The sequence below is a fragment of the Maylandia zebra genome, linkage group LG11, assembly GCF_041146795.1.
Source record: "Maylandia zebra isolate NMK-2024a linkage group LG11, Mzebra_GT3a, whole genome shotgun sequence".
Lineage (NCBI taxonomy): Eukaryota > Metazoa > Chordata > Actinopteri > Cichliformes > Cichlidae > Maylandia > Maylandia zebra.
In genome coordinates, this window is record NC_135177.1 from 22,005,055 (window position 1) to 22,030,491 (window position 25,437).

The 25,437-nt window shown below is 41.8% G+C and overlaps 2 protein-coding genes across 4 annotated transcripts in view; both read right to left on the reverse strand.

The window, feature by feature from the left end:
• efna4 (ephrin A4) overlaps positions 1-7,401 on the reverse strand; it is a 33,630-nt gene extending 26,229 nt beyond the window's left edge. For both annotated transcript variants that reach the window (XM_004541274.3, XM_012924384.3), the window contains exon 1: positions 6,854-7,401. In XM_004541274.3, coding sequence (XP_004541331.1) covers positions 6,854-6,978 — 125 coding nt within the window. In that variant the 5' untranslated portion in view covers positions 6,979-7,401. The remainder of the gene's footprint in view (positions 1-6,853) is intronic.
• A 2,599-nt stretch (positions 7,402-10,000) lies between these two features.
• On the reverse strand, positions 10,001-11,903 carry LOC143420949 (uncharacterized). Of its 2 annotated transcripts, XM_076889597.1 has the most exons (3): positions 11,455-11,903; positions 10,938-11,220; positions 10,001-10,756 (listed from the first exon to the last, which is right to left on the reverse strand). In XM_076889597.1, exons 1-3 carry the CDS (start codon positions 11,694-11,696, stop codon positions 10,112-10,114), a joined length of 1,170 nt encoding a protein of 389 aa, XP_076745712.1. In that variant the 5' UTR covers positions 11,697-11,903; the 3' UTR covers positions 10,001-10,111. The 2 variants fall into 2 exon arrangements, with proteins under 2 accessions (XP_076745712.1, XP_076745711.1); XM_076889596.1 differs by having other exon boundaries at positions 10,938-11,903.
• Between the last annotated feature and the right edge of the window lie 13,534 nt (positions 11,904-25,437).

The window sequence follows — 25,437 nt, forward strand, 5'->3', positions numbered from 1 at the left end:
AGTGACACACTGCAGCGTTAAAATCAAACACATGAATATTAAGACTTTTAAAAAGACATCAAGCCCATAGACCTCTACTCCTCTACTGGTTACGTGACACATGAGAGAAGCACTCCTGAAGTCGCAGATTTATGATGAAAACACAAAAGTTGTCCGCTAACAAGGCAAAAAGTTAGAGTTTTGCAAGAAAAATGGCTGTCCTGTCTGCACCTGATGACTGTGACTCTCAGTTAGTGACCAAAACAAGTGAGTCATTGCACGGAAATACGCACAAAGCACAGCTTTCACACACAAAAGCAGGAGCAATTTCTAGGAAACTGGCTTGGAGATTCTGTGTGAACATCTAAGCAATTATCAAGAAACACTTCTGGAGTGAATGTACTTAAGCATCTTTAAAGAATATAGAGATATGATGGCAAACATGTCTCAGTGCCCTCCTGGTAGTGAGGACCTTGTCTGGTACAATAATCCTGATTCCAGCTACAGCCTTTTGCTTTGCCTCGGTCAATACTAATTCAATTTCTGTCAGCGGGAATTCCCAAGTTGCCTCTTGGCAGGATCTGTGAGCCGAGAGAAAGAGTACAGCGAGAGGCTATAGGTACATGCGGACGCGTTTCTGCCTGCACGCGTAATAAAATGAGAATGAAATATTCGAAAATGCACATATGGGCCAAACAGCGAGCAGATTGCTTTGTTTTGGTCAAGCTCAGAGTGACGGCGTTTCCCACAGTTTACAAATTCTTGCGTGCCAATTTAATTGGCGTTTTGTACGTCAAAGGACTACACAGCTCGCCTGACACTTACAACAATGACATCTCATTGTGTGTCGTGAATGAATGAATGCGCTCCTGCTCAGTGCTCACCAACAGCCCTTAACCACCATAACCACCCTCTTCACACACATGCGCCACAGCAGCCATTTTGTGCCAAAGCTGGGCTGCACCGTGCCAACTGAGCTGCAGACATCACTGAACCTCATTTCATTCCACAGCTGTTCCACCCCACTTGGAGACATTCACACAATGCAACTTATTACAGCTTAATGCAACCTAATATTGATGTATGTGTGTACACAGAGAAACAGGGCAGCGTGGGGAGAGAAATTGGGAAAGAGATGGGTCCATATGCAGTCTAGCGATAATGCAAGAAGCCGGCGATAATATCTGGGTGTTAAATTGGTATCGATTGACTAAATATCCTGACCAGGAGGAGAGAGCGGCCGTCCTTTCATGCTTGTACACCATGTCTGCTCCGACTGCTCCAAGCTGCACTGTGACTATCTGATCCATTTTAATACAGACATCCTCACTGCTAGGCCCCAAACCTCATTTTCAGCACAGTGTGCTCGAGTCTTCCTATGCATGTGTATCTCAGCGTTCACTTCAAATGCAAAGATTAGTTTTGTCGTGCAACGATTATGCTGGTTTCATTCTAAGGTATATCACTAAACAGTGAAATAGAGGATTACTGATTTCACACAGATGTACACATGAAAGATGAGGGAAGCAGTGTGGTAGATACCTCTAAATATTTCTGGAAAGACTTGCTGGAGATAGTTAGGCCATGTGGCATTTCAAAGTTGCACAATACTCTTATTTGCAAGCCCCACCTTAAAAAAAGCCAAGCATCCACAGACAATATTACGCCTTTTTCCTCGAACACTTTAGTCACACCTAAAATCAACTAACGAGTGGAAACAAAACAATGACCTATTTAGATGCGAGGCTGTTGGTAAATGTTCCCACAGCTACATACTGCTGACCGGAACAGACGATTTTTCCTGTTAAACCATTTTCACTACTTGCTGTGAGATGAAGGGAAGTTTGGAGAAAAGTAAAAAAAAAAAAAAAAAAGATAGACAAAAGCACCTCCAACCCCCCCCAAAAAAGAAAAACAACCCAGATGAATAATGTGCAAGATCAGAAATGAATCAAAGCCTTGAGTGGTTTAATGGGGCTGGGTATCCTCGTGCATTTCTGGGTTTTGTTTTTCCAGAACTTACACTTATCACACTGCATCTCTTCAAGGAAACAAAGACTTCCCTTTTACGCTAACCAGCCAGTAAGAGCGATAAGCTTGCACGCACAGACACACACACAGGCACGCACACACCTCTGACAGAGCTATTGTTCCAGTGAAATGAACTTCAACCAACAACAACGACGACACCCAACGTCAATTCTCAGGCATTCAAATCACTAAAAATCACTGCCTTGCATTGTTTTCTGACAGAGATGAAGAAGCTCGAGTGTACACAGAAGTTAACTCAACCACAGTTTACCTCCAGATAATAGACTCGATACCACAAACAAACAGACAAAGCGCATTTACAAAGACAGATAACGCACACAATTGCACTCGCAAAGGCGGTTCTATATCTGCACAGACCACAGCGCAGCGGCGAAGTCAGACAATAGGCACTGACACGGAGAAGGGAGAGAGACACTGATGCAGCTATGACAGATGAGAAAGAGAGAGAGACATGAAGTGATATTCAGAGAACGAGGAAGAGAAAGTGTATGTGTGTGTGTGTGTGTGTGTGTGTGTGTGTGTGAGAGAGAGGGGGACTGCTTTGTTAGCAGGACCGGGAATAAAGTGGTAATTACCTCACTGTGGGTTTGTTGATTATAGTTCAGCCAGGTTCTCCATGTTAATCATTTACCAGGGGAAGATAGAGATTAGTACATAGACAGACACAGAGAGAAGAGAAAGCAATCCGAGGAACGTATTCATTTGCATGTCCAATCTACAGAGGGGTAATAGATGCAGACAGATCGCTGGATGAAGGAATAAAATAACGAGAAGAAAGAAATCAGTCTAAAAGTGCAATCATCATCCTTGACAAGACACAATTACAACTTATCTGCTTTTATTTTACTGTATATTGCATGCGTCTGTTTGTGCAATCCCACAGATCAGTTACGTGTGTGTGTGTACGTGAGTGCAGCTATGGTATGCAGAATGTGATTTACTTTGGTATTTAAACTGGATCATTCACAAGTGCACACAGACGGAAATGATGCATAAACAGAGCAGAGATTACACGGAGGACTTATGAGGGCAGCTTTCAATAAAGATACAGAAAACCAATACAAATATTCATCACCTCATGCCCCGTTTAAACATGCTTCACTGGCTTAGAGCTCACCCTAGGTCTTTGTGTGAGCGGGTGAGAGACGGGGGGAGAAAGAAAGAAAGAAAAAAAAAGAGAGGGAGCGCGAGAGCTCAGAGGGGTCTGGTCTGATGTTTTATAAAGATTAAGTTTGTGTCCAAACTTTCAGAGCGAGTTCAAGTCTGAGCAAGTGAGGATGCAGGTAAGGAAAACTGGTTACGATGTTTCTGTCGCGGGTTTTAAATGTTAATGTCATTTACAATTAAAACTACGCTTGTCTGCCTCTACGCAAATTCAGAAACAAAAAAAATTGGGGTGCGGAGAAAGCAAAGGAGCTGGCACGCAGAGACTGAAGCTTGAGCTGTGATCCAGGGGAACTGTTGCAACAAGTTTTCATCCTCTCCGGGCAGATAGGAGGGAAAGCAATAGTACAAGTGAGTGCCAAGAACCAGAAAATGGAGTAGGTGATTAAAGCTCCAGGTATGGGTGACATTTATTCTCGTTACAGATGTATGAGCAGCCCAATCTTTCAAGCCATTTCTTGTCCCCCAAGAAGTGTAATTCAATCCCTAAAGTTTTGATGCTTTGAGTAAACTTCCTGACGGCTCCTGAGCGAATTTATGAGGATGCATGCAGCGCAAAAAGCAGACACAGCTGTATCTGCAAATAGGCTGGTCAACGTGTTTGGCCCAACAGGTTTAAAAGCTCTCCGTGGAACACAAGAAGAAGCTGAATACACCAATAAACCAGTCTGAGCTTGTGGCTCAGGGGGGAGCTAAGGTAAACTGTCAGCACTCACAAATACACACACACTCAAGCTTTGAGCACTGGGGTTATATTATTATACTAACCTTTAACTGCTCCAGGAAGTAAAAAATAATTTCTCTTCTAATAAGGAACTATTGCTCTGAGAGAGACACGGTTATAAAATGGAGAGCGATCGTAAACCGTGTTCATAAAAAATCATAAAAGAGGGCGATCGAACCACTGGAGCCCCACAAAAGAAAGAGGCAGGGGTATCCGATTCTGCAATGTTCAACGCCGACCCCGCAGTCAGTCTATCACTTTCATTTCAGAGCTTCATTTTTCAATATAGGGGGTGCTAAATGTGTGCCAGTTAAAGTGTTTCATTGAGCCTTTGTTACAAGCATATTAGCCAGCAAAGAACAGAGCAGTGAAGCCCTACAGTCTCCACTTCACTGCCCTTGCTTCATTAAAACTATAAATCTAGATGTTGTAGGGAAAGGTGAAGGCCAGAGATGGGATCCTGTCGTTCATATTAAAAAGAGTTCGTTTTTCCACCAGCTACGGTTGTTATAAGCAGCTTAAGCATTTGTTTTAAGCTAGTCTTTAGATGCTTTCCCAGATTCACATGTGACAGGAATAATGTTGCCATGAATACACTCAATCACTTATTGTTAGTTCATGAATGTGCAAAATACAATTTCTTACATTTCCAAAGAAGGTTGGTGCATGGGGTCAAATTTATTATCAATATTTTACCAATAAATCAAGCAAAGCCAGTTCTACACAAAACTATGAACTGTTTTTAGCTTGTAAAGCTATAGTGTTTACAACATTTACAGAGGAATGTTAGTATGTATCTCAAGTCATGCGTCTGGCAACATGGAGAATGATGATCCAAGATTAACTCTCTTTAAGTCCCGTTTCATCAACTCCAAAAGAAAACGAGGCTTTTCTCTTACTTAGTATACCTCTGGTCACCATCTTTGACCTGCTGCTGGTTTTGTGTCGCCCAGGTAGCCCATAGATGATGGACTTACCAGAGCCATTTTAGCAAGAATCAAAGCACTGAAACTAAATCTCAGCCACAACAGTGAGCTGAAAGATGTTAAACAAGGCAATGTAGAATGGGAATGGATGAAATAACACAAAGTTATGCTGAAAATGTCAAAAAAAAGAGGTTTTACACGGTTATTAATAACAGTTACACTGTAATCTGTTGCAGCACTGCGGACAAAAAAAAAAGCAGGAAGCCAATCGTGGTTATTTTCTGACTGTCTGTGCTCAGAATGTCAGACGCAGTCTTTGGCTCTCTTATTGCTACGTTGATCCAACAAAATCACGGCTCTCGTGTCCCTGTGCTCCTCTTCCCCTCACCTGGCTGCATTTACAGGCCTCAGGACAACTTGGCTGGCTCGTTGGCTGGCAGCTAATAGAAAATATGGTATGGGAAAATGACTGAAGCTCAACTAATCACACAGCCAATATCCATCACTGGGCTGGAGGGAGTTGTGAGACATAAAGAGGAGAAGGAGGAGTGAGGGAGTGCAGACAAAAGATGAAAGGAGAAGGCTGTAACAAGGGAGGTAATGAAGAGAGAGGAGAGGAGAGGAGAGGAGAGGAGAGGAGAGGAGAGGAGAGGAAAATCCTTGTGGTAAACCCAGGGGATTCTGGACTTGGTGCAGCATCACGGCACCACTGATAGCTTTGTGATTGGGTGGTGTTGCTGATGAGAGTGATTCTCTGCCACAGTGGGTTACTCTCCACCGTGATGCTGATGGCATTGTGATTGCGTGGTGTTGCAGCAGACTGTGTGGCCATGCCACAGGCTGTGACCATTCATCCCTGAATCTCTGGAGAACAAGAAGGTGCTTCCTAATCCTCAGTGTTTCTGTCCACCACATTTCTGTCAGATCCTAATTACATGACTGAGTTTTCCCCCACATGCACACACCGGGTATAACCTCCACTACAAGAGCCTGCCCCCTAGACAAAGGAGCTCTTGGGGAAATTAATAGTCCCAGGAGTCACATTTCTGTCAGATTTTGAGCATCTACAAATGTAAAATCATAAAGATAAAACAGTTACTGACAGAGCAGTCTCTGTGGCCAACGGCTAAGTAAAAAGGTCGTTCATCTGAAAGAGCGTTTGGGGACTCTGGCCTCTGAGAGAGCAAGAGTCTAGAAAAACGTGTAAGAGAGTCGCGAATGTGTTCTGGTGGGCAGTAGCCCGTCAGGCCCTGCAGGTCTCCCACCTCAAACCTTCAATTAGCAAGCACTGGAACACCTGGATCAGCAGGTGAGCCACACTCTGCCTGGCTAATGGCCCCAATCAACCCATTACACACACACAGCTTCCCCTTACCTGACTACATATTCGCTTATGCACAGCAGCACTTTAGACTTTAATATACACCTGTGTCCTGAGAATGCTATCTAGGGCACTATTCAGAACAAACACTTAGGAAGAAACCCTTACTTCTGCCTTTCTATAAGTAGCATAATCACTAACTCCAAGAAGCAGCAGACAGGTGAAAGCCACGGTTAGAGTGTGGTCAATATGATAAAGATAACTGGCTGCGGCAAGGAGGTGAGATCACTCAGGTCTCTCTCAAGTGTACCGAGGGTTCCACTGTACTCACAGAGTTGAGACTACTTGATTTAAAGGAAACAGCCTGATAGCTTTTGGTGCAGGTTTGACCTGCTTCCCTCCCTACTGCATTTAAGTAAACATTGACGTGAGCTGGTACATAGCTGAGATTCTTTTAAACAACTAAAGCCTGAGTCATTCACAAGGCATCATTAAAGATGTTGTGCAATGGCATGAAAGTGCAAGTTCAGACCAGCTATGTTTATTCTCACCTAAACTGGTAGATTAAACCAAATCTGGACCCCTTAACAGTGAACATTTATTTGGTCACTAGTGATGAAAATAAAACAGCCTTCTCGTTTTGTACCAAGAGAAGCGTCATTACGCGCACAGACTCCCCCTCCTCACCTTGTGTTTGTAGAGTTCCAAAACACGGTGTGCCTTTTGGCCACAACAGCTGATATTATATTGAAGAAGACAATCGTAGCTTTCCAAGCAGGCGGAGTTCCGAGTGTCCACAGCAAGGTGCCCATCCTGGCCGCTGCGGAAAGGTTCTGCACCGGCTGGGAGTGGTGCGCAAAATCAGGTGACGAGACCCGACGCAAAGGAGCTCCGCGAACAACTTTCTTCAGGAGCTTCAGCAACTCATGAACAAACTCACACTTTAGCGTCAACTGCTGCTGCAGCTTCCCATGATGCAACAACGTGAAGTGATGTCCCTCACAAAAAAAAGTTAACAATTACAGGCTGCAAAGAAGGTGTGCACCACCACAGAGAAACGTTGCTGAGCGCGTCTCCACACTGCGCATCGTGGTTTAAGAGTGAGCTCTAGTCACTGTAATGACTTAAAAAAAAAAGACTGACTTTAAAGCTTGGGGATTCGAGTACAGTAATAGGGCAGAATATAAATTTAAACTGTCAGATGGTTTGGCAGCAACAGGCTACGGAACGCTGGAAGGGCGGATGCGCTGGGCCGAGGGCGGTGCCGGGGAAACTTTAGGCCAATCACTCAACAAGGGTGTGGCCATGTTATTGTACTGCAGCGCAAAGTTAAATCCTTGGGAGGTGCGCCCACTGGTGTGGGGAGACAGATTGTCACTGTTCCAGTTTTTCAGGAAAACCTGGGTTCTTCTTAGTGGACCGAATAGTTTCACTTATTCAGTCTCATTACTCAGCAGCAAACACCACTTTTGTTGTTGGGTGTCTGCTCAAAGGTAAGCAGCTGACTGATACAAAAAGAAAGCGTCCTTTGTCCTCTCCTGAAATTTCTTTTCAGTCCTTATTGTACAGCCCCAAGTAGGCCAACACTGTATGGTGAAGTGGTGCATTCAAGTACCCAACACAGGATAACAGCAGGGAGCCACAGCATCTCTGTAACTGGTGTCTGCAAGAGCTACATTTAGTTCAACCACTCTTGGCTGGATGGTGTTTGTGTGTGTGTGTGTATGCTGTGATAAGTATTAATTCTCTGGTTGTTGTCAAACACCCCAGGGGAGGGTGTAGCGACAGTAATCACAACGCCTCCATGGGCGAAAGCCACTGGTGGTCCTCTCTAATTATCTGATTTTCCAAATGTGTGTGTGTGTGTGTGTGTGTGTGTGTGTGGGTCACACTAACTCAGCTGTTGGTTCAGTGCTATCCCTCATCCAAAGTTACATTGATAGCTGTGTGCACATTTGGCTAGTTCCTTTTTTCTTGTCTTGCTTTCTGTGTCTTCTACCATGTGTGTGTCTGTCTCTCTGTGTGTGTGTGGCACTAGGACTCATTAGCTCACTTCCTGGAGGTCCTGATCATTAATTTCCCATGATGCCTCAGTGCTCCTGTGTGGCTAATTTGTCCCTGGTGAGCCAGCGCTCCCTCAGCAAACGTGGACCACAGAGGAGTAACTCACTCTGTGGGGGTCTCTCTCTCTCTTTCTCTCCCTCTGTTTGATTGATCTATAGGACCAGACAGTTCCTCACAAATTTTGCAATAGTGCCAGAGGTTAATAATACTTTGTGAAAATTCATTTTATTCTTCCACTCTTTCTCTGAAAAAATCTTTCTAATTTTCAATTTGGGAATGTCTTCTGAACATAAGAGTTTAAGGAGCCCTGCAGCTTACTCTTCTTTTGCACACTATAAATTGGCCCACTCCCTCCTTTTACTTGGATTAGATTGGAGAGAAAAATGGTCTCATTTACCTCATGGGACCACCAATTAAAATCGAAAGTTATGATACACTAATTTAAGAGACATGTTGATTGCATAGCTGATTAATTCTGCTACTACTAATCCTTCTTGTAACTCAACAGGCAGGAAAAGAACTTCTGGCAACAACTTTGTGTCCTCGTGTTCCTTAAATCTTGCTTTTCTTCCTCCCTTCTTTCCTATTTAATATTTGTCTCATGTTCTGTCTGTCTGCTATTCATCATTATCAGCACTCTTACCAAAATCCTTTACTTCTTTTTACCCCAGTCTCTATCCATCATCTGTCTCAATCTTCACTTTCATTGATCTTCTCATTACTGGCCAAATATATTTTTTCCTGTCTCTTGGCACAGTTTACTTCAGCAAACATTCTCTGTTATACACTAGTTCTTCATATATCGGGTAACCCTGTAGCTGAAATAACACTCTTATTTACTTAAGATTCCTAAACCCAATTTACACTCAAATCAGTGCCGATCAGATTGGAGTATAATTATCGCTCCCTGCTAAAAACTGGAAGAACATCCCAGCAACACAACATTAAAGGAACTCTGGAAATAACCAAAACTGACTGAACATTGAGCAGGAAATCATAATATTGCAGTATGTTTATACAAAGTTGTATACAGTACAGCAGGAAGGTTTCAAGTTTGTTAAAAACCAGTTCAGTAAGGCCTTTTGCGTGAAAGATTTCTGCCAGTGTTTGGGGTAAGTGTCATTTTTAATCGTTTATGTGCATGTTTGCAGCGCTGTTTGTGTTAGGAGAATTTATTTAGATGTGATTAGCATTTTTCCTCACATGCATTCATAGATACACTAGGTGAAAAACAAAGGGAAAGATGGTAAAGTCTTATTGAGGCCAAATCAAGTTTCCAGAATGAATTCACTGTTTATTTTTAAACAAACTACTCTTTCAACGGATATTAATTTGTTTGGTGTTTTGATGGAAAAAAACAGCATGTTTGATGTTTCATGACTTTTACAGTTTTTGCCCACTGCTTGAACACATTTTGCAAAACTCCGCTCTCTGTGCCAAAACTGTACACACAAGTACACATGACACAACACTGGGAAATATACCATTCACATCTGTGCCAAATTGAAACTCCACTCCCAAAACCTAAACTCTGCTGTCAAAACCTAACATTCCTTTGTCAAAATGTAACTCTGTTGACAAAATGACACATACTTGCATCATATGCAAACACTTACAGATCAGGGGGAACACACTAGTCTCCTTTACATAAAACACTGCAGTCCTTGATTTCCATTGTTTATTCAGAAGGCACATTTACAGGAGACACATTTCCAAACAACCAAAAACGCAAATAGACCTACTCAATATTGTACATTGCAGTACCATGAATTCAGATAAAGCAAAAAAAACAACAACAACAACAACAACACAATAATACTGCAATAGAAAAAACACTATACTGTAAACACAAAAAACCATGACAATTGTGCATAAGTGGGCTCATGGATCCCGCCGTCTGTTGGGGTCTGGCCACAGGACCTCATCAACATCGCAAGCAATGTCCTCTCCCGCTAGGCACCGGGGAAAATATCCTCTTGCGTGTCGAAACCATCCATGGATTGCTGTCACCTGAATGTCGCCGCAGGCCTGTTCCATTGCCTGCAGAAGAGGCATACGGGCATGTGGTTGGCGGTCATATACTCGCCATCTCCAAGCCGAAAAAAATTCCTCTATAGGGTTTAAAAATGGTGAGTAAGGGGGCAAGTATACCACTTCAAATTGATTGTGGTTGGAGAACCAGGCCTGGACCAGAGCAGCCCGATGGAAACTGACATTATCCCATATCACCACAAACCTGGGCTGATCTGGTCTGTTCTGTACAACTATATCATGGAGAGCATCTAGAAATGTGAGTATGTGTTGGCTATTGTATGGACCTAGTATTGCATGATGGTGCAGAAGCCCTCGAAGGCATATGGCGGCACATAATGTGATGTTTCCCCCGCGCTGCCCTGGGACGTGCACAATTGCCCTTTGGCCAATTACATTACGACCCCGTCGTCTTGTTTTGCTCAGGTCGAATCCAGCTTCATCAATGAAAATGTATTCATGAGGCTGTGCAGCTCCATCCATGGCCAAGATTCTCTGAAAAAAAGGGGAACATATCACTGTACTACAGTGCTACACATACAGCACCCTCACCCCATCACACAGGTACCTGTGTAGCTCTCAGAATAGATCCATGTGGTACTGATATGGTACATATTCAGCTGCTACTGGACTTCACCAATACTCTATTGTACATGTAAAGGACAGTTACACGTACCCGTACATATTCAGCTCGAAGTCCTTTGACCCTGTCACTGTTCCTCTCGAATGGGACTCTGTAGAGCTGCTTCATGGTGATGCTGAGTTTACCCAAGATGCGTCTGATGGTGGTGATGCTCACATGGTTTATGTTGCTGAACACTCGCCTGTCTGCAAGTATTTTCCGTCGTAGCTGGTGGAGACGGATGGCATTGTCTGCCCTCACTAGGTCCACAACGGCAAGTTCCTGCTGTTGTGTGAACAGGCGTTGCCGTCCTCCCCCAGAAGGTCTTCGGGTCATTCTGGAGGAATACAACCACATATTGTCATCGGTTTGCTTATTTTTCTTACAGTACTTTACTGTATGTACTGTGTCATCCACTGTACAACACTGTACTTCAATATAAGGAATCAGCCACTTTGGCTGCAAAAGGAGCATTAGCACCCCGTACACTTGATATGGTAATGTGATATATTGTAGAACAGTGCTATGAAACCATCTGAGTAGAGCAGAAGGTATGGAGGTGAAGACAGACCTGTTTTCTAGTCGGAATGTTCGTATTACAGATGCCACTGTGAAGCGGCTTAGATGTGGGTGGACTCTCTGCCCAGCTTCCCTCATAGTCAGGCCATGGTTGATGACATGGTCCACCAAAGTTGCTCTTATTTCATCAGAAATATGGGTCTGTGCATGGCCTCTTCGGCCTCCTCCTCCTCCTCTTCCTCCTCCTCCTCCTCCTCTACCTCTTCCTCTTCCTCTTGCTCTCCCTCCATCCATGCTTGCAAAGTTCTTGAAATGGCTACGCTGAGGGCTTTTTGTAGTTGGCTAATTGGTGTTCGGTTTTGCAAGTAAGTGCCTTCAGGTGTGTATTTGAGTGGTTGCAATTACCCGATGTGTTTTGTATTTTGGATACATGTGTTTTCCGAATGGCACCCTGAAATTTCATTTTGTGAGCGAAGTGTCTTATGTATGAAATAGAGTGTAGCATGCAGGACCATGTGTGTTGCATAAAGGAGTAAGTGTGTTGCATAATTGGAACTGGGGTGCAAATCAGCGCTTTTGTTTAAGGTATGGGTACATGTGTTTGAGGTATGGTAACAAAAGCTTCAAGTTGTGTTACTTTAGTCTAAGCATGGGTTTATAGTGTTCAAGCAACGGGCAAAAACTGTAATAACTCTTATTAACCCTTGAGTGACCACACGTGCTTAATATGGAAAAATCTGTGATTGTTCGCCCCCCGTGTCTGTAATTTTATATAGCACTGTGCAAAAGTGTGGAGCCACAAATTTCTGGATATTTTGCTAGGATAACAGGAAAAGGAGTGATTTATTGAAGCTTGTGCAAACATGCATGCAAATACAGCATATAAGGCAAAAAAACAAACAAACTCGAAAACCTCAGCACAACCTGAAACTTAGGGAAGTTTTCTCGTAATTTCTTTAAGTAGTCTTCAGGAAAAGTTTTCCAGGCTCATTTAAGGATATTCAAAGCTCTTCTTTGGATGTTGGCTGATTTAATTTCTATTCTCTGGCAAAATGATCCCAAACTGCTTCAATAATTTTGAGGTCTGGGCTCTAAGGAGGCCAATCAATGACTGATAGTGCTCCATTGTGTGTGTGGGGGATGGGGGTCAGGGTTTTTTTTAAAAAAGATGATTGTACTGTACTAAAAGTTTCCTTTTAGTACCAATAGTACCAACCAATTACTATTTCCCTATAGTAATTCATGGTGGGTCAAAAGCTGATGGTACTTTTCTGTGTTCAGAAGTCCATCATCTTCCGAACATGGAGGCCCAAACCATCACCTCTGGTGACCTTCTCTGTACATATGGATGATGATTTAACCTATACCGTCAAATATGGATTAATCACTCCATCAGACCTGTTGCCACTGATTTTCAGTCCTGTTCTTGTGTCGTTTGGCCTTGTCTTCCTGTTTACCTTCCTTATAAAAAGCTTCTTAACAAACCCCGTCTTACACTGAGACCATTACTGAGACTTCAGTTTTCCCCCCCTATTTTTGTAAGCACATGACTTTCAGATATGGCTTTTCTGTTCATAGTTTTTCTTTTCCTTTTAGGCATGCCACCTTTTTGCCACTATTTATGCCTGTCAGATTGTGTTAATTTGACAATTTTCATAGATTCAACTAAAAGAAATTGGAACAAATTACACCTTTTTACGACAGGCTGCCAATAACAAAGTCCCCTAAGATGCAGTTTAAAATTGGTTCTTTGCTAGGTTGTTTCTTATGTGCCGACACAACCCTGGTTAATCCCTTGAGTTAGGTGACTTTTTTATGCTAGAATCATTCGTACGTCAGTGTTGAGTGATTTAACAAAACAATCCGCCCAAAACTTTGAACGACCTCCAGAAAGCCTGAAAAAGTATTGCTTTAGACCATTTTTAAAAAATTACAAGACTCCTTGGAAGCGGGATATACTGTAAATTCTACTGAACTCTAGCCCTAATTCTCCAATTGGCATATGGCAAAGGAATTTGATGGGAACGTCCCTTTAAGTTCCTTTTCGTTTATTTCTTCCCCCACCAGTTTTCTTGCAACCCTTCCCCTCCTAGCATCACTCCCTCTCCTCCCTCCATTGCTTTTGTACAGTAGTGTCAGTAGCCTCTTAATCCTGTTATCTCTACGTATACAGACTGACACCAAGCTCACCAGAGCTGTAATCAACTACCCTATACACACAGACACACACACACAGACACACAGACACAGACACACACACACAGACACACACACACACACACACACAGTATGACCATGTTCCTCTCATACAAACTGTCTGTCTCTCTATGTCTCACTCACACACACACACACACACACACACACACACACACACACACACACACACACTGGCCCCATTCTCCATCTACTTTGTAATGCTGCTATTTTTGGTCTCTTACTATTTTGATCAGCCATATGCCCGCACGTTTCACGCACATCTCGGTCTGTCTATCACTCATCATTCAAGGCTGCTCTTCCCTATAAGATAGCTTGTCTCTGCCTGTCACTCCTCCCTCTCCTCACTTTTACTCCACATCTTCTTCTTTGTCCCATTTCCACCCCTGCATTTCTCTCTGTGTTGGCTGCACCAAGTTTTATATCTCTGCTTAATTATTCAAGTGGCTAATTTGTTTTTTTGGCTTAATGACCAGGCATAATTGTGACCCGTGAACAAATGAATAGGAACACTCTCCCTCCACACGTGCTTACAAAAGGCATCATTTTCTCAACTTTCCTTCTGATGTGTCTTTGTCGTTTTGTTCTTACCAGAGCAGCTTTTTTCGCCGGCTTTCTTCTGCACGCCTACGACACTTATTTGCAACAGTGCCAATTTTATGGGGTCATCACTTGTGTGTATCTTTCATTGTCACTTTATCCTTTTGTAAAAGCACTATGTGCGCAGCTCTTTTCTTGTGTGTACCTCCAATCTTTTCCTCCCCCTCTGTCGCTGCGTCTCAGTTCCGTAATTACAGCTCTGGACTCAAGCAGCGATGGTAAATGCTTTTCTATTCCCCTCTCTCCATCACTCTCCCTCAATCGCCATCGTTCTCTTTCTCTCACCAAGCAAATTACATCTTGGTTACTATAGAGACGTGTTTATTGAATGCTTTTTACCACACTTTCTTACTTCCCCTTAAGCCCCCATCGCCTCCCCTCTTTTTCTTCAACTCCACCTGTCGTTCTCTGCGTTTACTCTTTTCTTGCCCTCTTGTGTATTGACAGTCATCTGTGTCTATTCCTTGATTTCATTTTTCTCTTTTGTTGCCTGGGGAGCTGCTTCAACTTTTTTGGTGACAAATAGTTGCTATTTGTAAAGAAAAGATGAGAGCTGAGTATGTCAGATAGATTTTCAATGCAGCACTTGTGGCTATTGTTGTTGCCATGTACTACATGTAAGCAGATAAAGAGGCAAGGTCTCTTATTGTACTGATATGGCATGTGCTATCCATTACTATTGACTGTATAAGTGGCCCCCACTGAATACAACGCTCTGAGCAATCCAATTGTGCCTCTTCTTTCTCCTTACAGTGTCCCATCTGTGTTTCTTTGTTTCCTATCGGGTTTTTCTTCTCCTCTCCGTCTCTCTGTCCCTTTTTTTTGTTCAAAGACTCAGAGTCTGGTCTTATGTTCTGAATGCAAAACTGCAGATGTCTGCAAAGAGTAGGCAGCCAGGTCTAGCCATTTCAAACCTCTGTCATGATCATGAAATGTGGTTAAAAGATCAGGAAAAGGTGTGAACTTGTAAAGGGCTGTTTTCTGAACTTATGAGAAGCTTTTTGGAGATGTATAATTTTCACAGTAGCTCCTGTTTGGTTAATGTGTGGTTCTAAACTGACCACAGGTGTGAATATGAGTGTGGATTTTTCGATCTTAATTGGCCCTCCAATAGCCTGGCGACCTGTTTAGGGTTGTCCAGTGCTTCTCCAGCAACCCTGAATTGTGTAAGCGGTTAAGGAAATGGAGGCACTGATGGGTTTTTTTTCATAGGACAACAGTGATATAAAGCTTCAGTATGGTTCTCTTCAGTACTGTCCAAATAGAGAAAACAATACAAGGCAGCATGACTAATGTTTGAATAAATACTTTATGTAAAAAATCACATTGACAGAGATGATTTACGCTGATGATGTCCACACAGCATACAGTGTACACAGAAACAGTTAGATGTGTCAAATGCATTTACAGTATTGTTCCATTTAAGAGCTCCTGCTAGTCGTGACCACTTAACAGCGAGTCGGTATGCACAATACCAGGAACCACAGACCAAAGCAGTTTAATGGTCCCGAAATGTTGCGTTTTTGCTCCTGTCTTAAATCTGATCTGTGCTATTGCACAATGACTCAATAAGTAAGTCACTAGTGTCAGTTTGCCGGGTTTCATAAGAGACAGATGTGCCGCCTGCCACCAGACGAGGCAGACGGACAAACTTTAAGCTACAGCAGCAGCAGCAATGTGTGTTTGAGGTAACAGTAGAAGATATATGATCTCTCTAAAGGGGCCCTACTTCACCCAGCACTCTTACTTTGCAAGCACGTGATTCTCTTTGCACTCAATTCAAATGACAGCTAATCCTTGGACCCGGAGAACATAATAACAGCATTTGTACAAGTCGCAGTCCGCAACCAGCACTTTAAGATCTCAACATGTTTATATTTTATAATTTTTCTTGTTAATGTCAAAATATTTATTGATAATATAATTGTGAAGGGTTGCTGTAAGAGTTGGGAAAGCGAGGACCCCAACAGACTTTAGAATCACCACAGGCGATGGTGACTAATCTTCTTTTTTTAATGTAAATATGATTTATAGATAATGGAGTTTTTACAGTTTTCTTTGCATATAAAGTAGAAGATAAACATTCTGAGTAAGTGCTCTTCTTGCTTAACGTGAGTCACAAAAAGATGTTTCTACAGTTCAACATTTCTAGAGTTTGTGCAAGTATTGTTTTTGTAAGGATAACTTGATTTGATCAAGTGTAAATGCTACATTTGCAAAAATACATTTTATTAGCTTTAAAAAACATGAAAAAATCTATTCTGTAGTACGAGGTGCAACTTTTTAAATGTTTGATTGGATCCTAAAGCATTCACATAAGATGTCTTTCATTGCTAATAACAACTAAAAAACCCCAAATCATTTAATTGTAATTCAGTAACTGATTACACTTACGAGTAATCTGACCAAACCCTGATGATTAGTAAAGTCAGATGGAAGCACGAGGAGGAAACACACGGGTCGCTCTGCATATTCATCTGTCCTTATGTTCCCTCTGTTCACCAGTTCACTCGCTGCAGTTCTTTTTTTCCTCCCTCTCCTCCCTTTTTTGTGTGCCAGCAGTCATCCTTTCCCCCAACACCCCCACAATTTATCCTCTCCCTTTTTGTCCCCTACTGTACTCTTTCCCTCCCCGCTCCTCCTGCTCATCTCAGATGGATTGAGTGAACTCTCTGTAGCAAAATTAACTTTGAGATGAACGAGGCTATAGCTGTTTGTGTATGCAGTTTGATACTCTGCCAAAAAATGGAGTGAAGGTTATGTCTTGATCTATTTACTGCCAAGGCACTCCACTTTTAGGAGCTCCCACGGTTGATGCTGTGGTATCGCGAAACAAGCGATTCTCCTCAGTGCCAAAAAGACATTTCTCTTTAAATACAGCTGAAGTTGAGAGAGCAGGGTGGTGACTAAAGTGGCTGTCCCGTGACGATCTTTGGATGTCGTTAAAGCGTCCTTTTGGAGGACACAAGTCCCATACCGGATCAGTCTTGTGGTTCTGATGCAGGGAGTCTACCCAGACAGGACGGCCTAGTACACCGAATATTACGATTTTGTTAAACTGTAAATTGTTTAGTCTTTCTTTAATCATCAGCACAGAAGAGCTAAAATGCTGACTAAGTGCATATCTGCATCTAAGTAGATGCACGTTTGTAGATAAAACATAAGCTGTACAAACAAAATTGCTGTTTTCTTCCTTTCTTTTTCCCAGTTTTACGCCAATTTCTTGCTGTGTCACTGCCATTTGCAGTGTTCACAGCATTCTGTATTAAACACCAAATGTTTTTTCCAGTTTGTGTCTGTGTATGCAATCTCTGCCTGTCAGAGTGTGGTTTTTTGTGGGCAGGGATCTGATGGGGATTTGGCAGACATGCTCATGTGGTATAGGAACTAAAAGCAAGTTAATTGTTCCCTTAGGAAGCATTTCAAACAGGCCGGACCACTTAGAATTAGGGGCTGAAGATAGAAATGCAGATTTCTTTCCTTTCTCCCCCCCCCCATCAATGATTTTTTTCCCCCTGTGAGTTATTACTGCAGAATCAGACCCCAGCATTGTGTGTGTGAAGGACCGAGAGAGAGGGCGAGGGAGACTTTTGCATGTGCCAATATAATGTCTGCTTTCTGCTGGTCTTACATCACAACATAATGTCTGGCAGGTTTACATTGAACATCTGCAAACATTTAATCAAATGGGTGCATGTTTTGCAATTAACTTTACTATAGAGTGCACAGCCTGAAGCTAAGACTACCATGTGAGGCTGATCAGGTAGACGCGAACACCGGAAACAAAATGAAAAAGACTATTAACGCTCTGCTAACAGGTTTTTGTAACTCCCAGTACATTGGCTGATGGCTTATGATTTGAATTATTAATTGCTAGTTATTGTCTTATTACTCAAGGATGCAGATTCTCAGACTGCTCTTCCCCTCATCAGAAGACGGGTGAAAGTGATATCTTCTAATGATTGCCCTCTCGTTCTCATCGCACCCCCCCTCTCCCCTTGCTGCCTTTCAGTAAATGAGGGGAAAGTGATATGGTTCTCTAATGACCAGTGTGAATAATCACCATCTAAATAAAGTCTCTGTTTGGCACTAGAAATCTCCCACTTGGTCTCTGACTGGCTGTTTTCGGACACTCCTCAGCTCTCCATCGGGCCTTTCCATCCGTGTCTTTATGTGTTTCACACCTTTAACTCAGGTTTTTCCTGTTTTCACGCAGCGTGTCATGGTCAGAATTTTGTCCCGTCGTCATAAAAATATTCTTGTTAAAGTCTTTTTTTCATTTTTTGGAGGGGAGGGTGTCACATGCTTCCCCCCTGCCTCCAACCAGATGGTTCATTTTTTATGTGGTTGTCAGTTTTCACATCCTCAGTCCATTACAGCTGTTGGGTGTGTGTGCATATGTGTATTTTCCTCTGCACAGATCAGAGAGGAGCTCAAATTGACATCCATTTCAGCTGCACGTTTAGCTTTTATATCCTCAGCCGGCATGAACAGTGAGAGGAACCGGAAGACATGAAAGAGCAGGAGAGCGCTGGGGAGATAAAAGGAAAGCACTAGAAAAACCTTGCTGTCTGTCCGCACATTTATTTTGTGCTTGCTAAAGTTCTTCTTCGCGCACATTCTCCCTCTCTTCGTTGGGGTGAGGAGGAGCTGAGTTATTAAAACGCCAACCTTTCCAACAAGAGGCAATAAATCAAACTAAATATCCAGGGGAGAGAGGAGAGAGAGAGAGAGACAGAAAAGCAGAGAGAAAACATGGAAATGAAAAATAGGGAATGTAAAAAGTCTAGGAGGGGGATTTGATGAGCAGAAGGCTTGGGAAAGTGGGAGAAGAGACGCAATGAGAGAGGGGTATTATAAATTGATGTAAGGGATGAGAGAAGAATAACGTAGCGGGGAAAATAATGAGAGTCTCATCCTGCTGGTCTGAAGCTCGCCTCTGCCTCATCCACTTTGATTACAGTCAGACAAGCCAGCCAATCAGGGTTAATTTCCCATCACTGCAAATCAGTCGGTAGGTGACTGGTTTTCAAGGCAACCACAAATATTTCCCCTGGTTAGCGACAAATGTGCTGATAAGCTGATGAATGAAGAGGTGGATGCTTAAAAGTGAGTTGGAGGTTGTCAGGCCTTGCTGCATGATGATGATTGTGAACTGATGCTTATTGAGGAGTTGGAGAAACCAGGAACATGAAAGCCAAAAGGCAATGAAAGTACACATCCACAATCTGGCCGTTCTGATGGACCACAGCTCAGAGATTGCAATTAATGTTTGTCTTTTGAATAAACTTTTTTTTCTTAAAAAACACAGATTGCCTCAATGCAACCTGCAGTTTCACTTAGAGTTTCCTTTTGTTTAGGACTATAGGATAAGAACGTCCATAAGCAATTTCAATTTACTGGATGATCACATGAATTACCTTACGATATAATATGTATAAACTTGAGAATGAGAGTTAGACACAGAATGACAAAGAGAAAAAGGTTTTAAAGTGTTTGATAGTGTTTTAAGAGCAAAAATTAAGTTCTCGCCAAAGGGAAAAAAGTGACGTTGCCACAGAACCAGTAAATCATGTCAGAGCATCTTACAAGCCTGGAGGAGAATTCAGTGGTTTCCCATCAACTTTCTGACTCCTGAGTTGTTGTTTTCTCTTGTATTGTTTTATATTCAAATGTTAAAATACAGATGCAGAGAGGTCTCGAAACAACGATTTGGACTTAGTAACTGACTGAACCTCTTTTGGGTCAGATTCTGGCCACTCCAAACAACTTTCAATCTGCAGTTTTCAACTTACTTAATATTTAGGGTCGTTGACATGCTCCATCACCCAGCGTTTACTAAGCTTCATTTGGTAAACAGCTGTTATGTGACGATATTTTCCCCTTGCTGATGGACAGCTGTTCAGGTCCAGAGACAGATGTACTTAAACATAGTTGTTGTTTTTTTAGTTTTTTATTGAAAAGCAGTATCTCCCTTTGTGATGTCCTACCACGAAACTATGCAAGTAAATGGGTGGGTGGATGTTGTCTATCTCCACTGAATGCTTTAAGCATTTAGCTGTTACTTTGGGGGGCTTTTTCACTTCAGTGAGCAGTTCGAGTTTTGCTGTATATGGGGATCTTCGTTCAAAGGCAGACAGCAGCAGCAACACTGGGCCACTTAGCGTTTATCACTGATATAAAGTCTGTTTAAGTGGGGATGGATCCTTGTCAAATCTCTTTACCTTGTTACTTTGTAACACCTTCCAGCAAATGTGTCAAAGACTCCAGGTTTGCCAACTCCTGACACAATTATCGTTTTTCCCAGCCAAAACTGAATGTTTGAACAAAATCACATATTAACACCAACAACAACAAAAAATCTATAATTGGCATGATAATAATCAAATCTATTTTCTTTTCTTGGATCCTTTCATTTCCATTTTCCTTTTTTACATGTTCCTCATCTAATATACTAAATAAGGCACATGGTACAGTATGGATCAAAAACAAGTCACTCAATAGGGTATTAAACTATGTACCCACTATCCCGTCTCTCCATCTCCAGCTTGGCTTCTTGTCTTTTTTTCCCTGGGCCACTGGCATCTTGTATACTTCCTCTTTCACTCTTTCTGCTATACTTGTGTCACAAATCACCACTGACACTCATCTCCACCCACTCCAGCCTGCCTACACTCCTGTCTTCACCCCTCTTGTGCACTGTCTGCTGCTTTGGATGGTTGACTCCAGGTATTTAAACTCATCCACCTTCACTACCTCTACTCCTCGCAGCGTCGCTGTTAAACTCATCAATATAAACGGGAAAACGGAGGGGAATACTATGAAGCAAGTGGTACACAATTCAGTTCAGTTCAATTCAACTTTATTTATATACCACCAAATCACAACAATTGCTGAAAGCCAGGTTTTCATTGCGCAACTGTCTTGACAGGTAAGAGATTCCCATTATCACGACACTGATTAGCAACTCTTAACCCCGGTTGTCAGCTTCAGGGTCTGAGCATGCTCACATGAAATGGGGTGTTTGACTTGTCATCTGACTCTCCTTCTGCAGAAAAATGGTTCAACCGAACAACACCCACTCCAATCTAAGCCGTTATCAGAGGAAAGGTGACACAGATCTATAAAATACAACACTTATGCTGTAAATAAAACTAATAATTCATTTTGTGATTTAAACACAAGCACACAGAATGGTAAACTCAATATTTTAACTGAGATATATGTTTATTATGTATTTATTTTACAACTTGGAGCACTCTTGATGTTGTTGATTTCTAATGTGACAGCCTGACATGGTCCCATAGCCTAATAGAGAAGATCAGATAAAATCACAGCCTATGAATGCTGCTGTTTTCTAAAAGCTTAATTTTCAGCTGTGTAAAACAGACACAGCAGTGGATTAGGAGGACAAGAACGTACACATTTTCTGCATTTTGAAAAGAATGCATGAAAATTCCAGTGAGAATGCTTTACTTTAAAATTTACAGCAGCTTCATTCAGTGAGTATAAGCTCTACAGGTTGCATACATACTCCCCCAGAAGAGACTTTATATCCCACTTAAAGGCACGCTTTAAATAAAAGAATCAGTGAAAAATGAGATGCTTCCAGCAGATGTTAAGCAGACACTCTAAACGTAATCTGCTTTGGACCATTTGTTCAGCATAAGTTACCATAGTGCTCCAGCCAGTGACACTGAAACCTCTGATTTAAGGCTCAACATACCTGGCTAACTCATTAATCTCGTCTCACAGTGCACCCTTTTTGCACAATCTGGCAAGAGAGAACCGAGAAGACTAATGACTAACAGGAAATGTGGCAGACTAAACACAGGTGAGACTAATGAGGGCGAAGCGTACAATCACAAAGGAGGGAAAAGAAACAGACAAGACTCAAAAACTGACACTATAAACAGAATATGAATGACAAAATAAAATAAGAAATAGCTAAACACAAACCCAACATCATGCCAAATGTCAGAATGTGCTGCTTTTATGTTTAACAGTGCAGTAAAAATTTAATTGATCTGAATTTTTCAAATACTGGTCAGATTTAAAACCCAAAATCTCGACTGCATTTTATTCCCTTTTTAAAAACTACTTTAGATGTGAACACTGGACAAAAAAAAACCAAGAATCCGCAGATGAATCCATAACTCAGATAATTGCCATCTGTAGCAAAGCTATGTTTAAAAACCCCCAAAACTGACTGTTCTTTTCATTACTATTATTACATTCTGAATCATTATTCTTGCTTTGAAAACATGCTTTGGCAATATCGCGCTTAATTGAAATGAAATTTACGAGCTGCAGTACAGAGAAGACAGAGGACAGAGGAGACAGTGTTAGCCTGACATTGAGAGAGCTTTGAGGTTAAATGGTTAAATGGTCCAGGCCCTTAAGTGCCCCCACCCCACCTCCTTCATCTCATCCTCCCTTCGTCTTCCCCATTTCTCTTTAGATGCCTAATATAAGGAGAAAGACATCAATCATAACTCAGCCACAAACACACACTGAGAAGCACACACGCACACACACGCGCACACGCTTATCCCAATCTACATGTATATTATGTAGTATTCACAGATGGACACTGCACTGTGCTTGTGTGTGCATTTTAGAGATTCCAGAGACTTCCAGGGTAATAGAGAGATTCAGAAAGCGTGAAAGAGAGATGGAGCAATAAAGAGTAACTCTCTTGCTCCCACTCCTACATCTTTACCCCCAGCGGACCTCAAAATATTGGCTGTATTCCACTGCAGGTTTTTTTTTAAAGAAAGCAATTATTATCTGCCAAGTTTGAGGATAATTATGCAAGTTTTAAGGGCATTGTTTAGTTCTGTTAGTCTAGCTATAATGTACGAAAATAGATTTTAGGAATCACCCTGCTGAGATCAAAGTTAAAGTATTGTGATAAAAACGAGAGCAGCTGATCATAACAGTGCATTACAAATGGAACAAGACTGTTTTTCTGCCTACGGTTCGTTGATATGTAATTTACCTCATCATCCGCCTAAAAGAAAACAGTTCAGTAGGAACAGGATCTACTTAGTTTAATAGTAATCCAGCGTGCCTGTTTTAAAAACATCCACTTTGAGAAACTGACTTCAGTCCTTATTAAATGTTAATGCTTTTTTTTTTTTAACTTAATGTCTGCTGTCAACAGTCAGAGCAATTAAAATCAGGAAAAACTGCAGGTTCTCAGGCTGGAGTTGACCCTTGGAAACAGACAGTGACGTCATGTAGCTGCTGCGAGCGTGGAAAACAACTGTTAGTGCACGAAAACAAGATAATGAGTAATAGAAAAGCATAGAGAGATCATTTAGAGAGAATATTAGCCTCAGACCGCGGATTGACTATTGTTTGCCGTTTTGTGCTTTTAAAGGTTTTTATTTTCATTATTTAAAAATATTAAATCGCACATTTTGATGTAGTATTCATGCCAGCGGAATTTAAATGTAGTAGATGGCCTTTTCCTGTGAATATGTGCGTGGTTCCTTTCTCTTCAGGATATAAATTGTTCTTCGTGCTGAAGGATGTGGAAAAGATGTGGGAAATCACCTTATATTAATAAATGGCTTTTCATTAATGAATGGACTTAGTTCAGCTCTGCGCTTGGAGTGCTTACACCCACGCACAAACACACACTTCTACACGCACACAAAAGTCATACGCAGAAGGTAGCTTGCACTATGTGCTGCTACTAATTGAATCACGTATTACATTTCCTGGAGGATTAGCTTAGTCTGAGAAACTGGTGACTGCATGGGCTGCAGGACACTTGGTGTTTGTGCATCTGTTTGTATTCTGTATATTCACTGGGACGGAGAACCTTTATATCAGTTATTCATCTTGTCTGCTGCTCAATCAGATACTCAAGAACCCATCTCTCCCTCTTTCTCACCTGCAGGGATTACAGGAGGTGCAGTGATGGGACACACTAAGCTGGTTTCACAGTAAATTAGCATGCTGCTGTTGTGCTGGCCAGGAGGAATTATGAATGTGCCGCAATGGTTCCTGATGGAAGAAAGAGGCCGGGTGACGCACAAAGTGCTGGTTTTACTGGGTGATTTGCTGTTGCAAAAGCTGACTGTTAAGGGATTCCAACCTTCCAGACCTATAGGGGTCACATAAATTATCTATCCATCTATCTATCTATCTATCTATCTATCTATCTATATATATATATATATATATATATATATATATATATATATATATATATATATATATATATTAGGGGTGCAACGATACACAAAATTCACGGTTCGGTTCGGTTCGATACTTTGGTGTCACGGTTCGATATTTTTTCGATACAAAAAAAATGTTCATGCCTTTTTAATTTGTCATTTATTAAAATTATAAATATATATTTTAACTCAAAAGTACAGTTTTTAAATTTAACCCTAACCCTTGTGCGTGTTTTTTATTTTGACAGCGAATGCGCACCTGCGGACCACTTATGTGCAGCCCTGGTTATTTAGCTCATCATATTGCAGCCACAGAAATTATTTTGTCCATGAAACCATAAAGCTGCACTTTCTTTTTGCCTTATAGTCTGATTTGTCATAACTTCTCCGTTTTGTGGTAAGCTTTTCTTTGGCTGTCACTTCTTCACCCTGACCTGTCTTATTTGGCTCAGCAGAACTAAAATATATATCTGTCTGTGAAGGTTCTCAGTCATCCAGGTCATCGTAGTCAAATATAAATCCTGCTGCTTTTACACACGGACTCACATAAGCTCAGCGATTCTCTGCGCGATCAACCTCTCACATGTTTAAGCTTGCTGCGTCATGTTTGCATAGTAAGCTAACGATTAATAAGACGATGTCAGAGGAATTGGTGCACAAATTATCATCACTCACAGATCAGTGCTGTCGCTCTCTATACACAGTTCGCACGATTGCAAAGTGAAAGCAAAAAAACAAGCGCAAATTCAAACGCGATTTCAATATGTCACATATTGACAGTGGCTCACCGATGCCAATGACATAATTACCCAGCTACATTTCCGAAAGAATGCAGAAGCATTGACATATATTTTTCCTTCTTACAATAGCCCGACGGGCAGGGAAGAGATAGATTTTGGTAGCCCGACTGAAAAAATCGCTAGCTCCGGGACGTCGGGCTAGCGATATTGCGAGCCCTGTATCTGATTGAGGAATCACTCATCTTTGGAAAAGAGAGTTTATTACAGAGAAATGTCTCTTTCCAAAATAAA

Bases quoted from the DNA above. Each gene is read 5' to 3' on its own strand.
- LOC143420949 (XM_076889596.1), bottom strand. From the start codon at position 11,696: ATGGATGGAGGGAGAGCAAGAGGAAGAGGAAGAGGTAGAGGAGGAGGA. The intron at 10,757-10,937 runs GTACGTGTAACT...CCTTTTTTTCAG, and splicing joins TTCGAGCTGAATATGTACGG to AGAATCTTGGCCATGGATGG.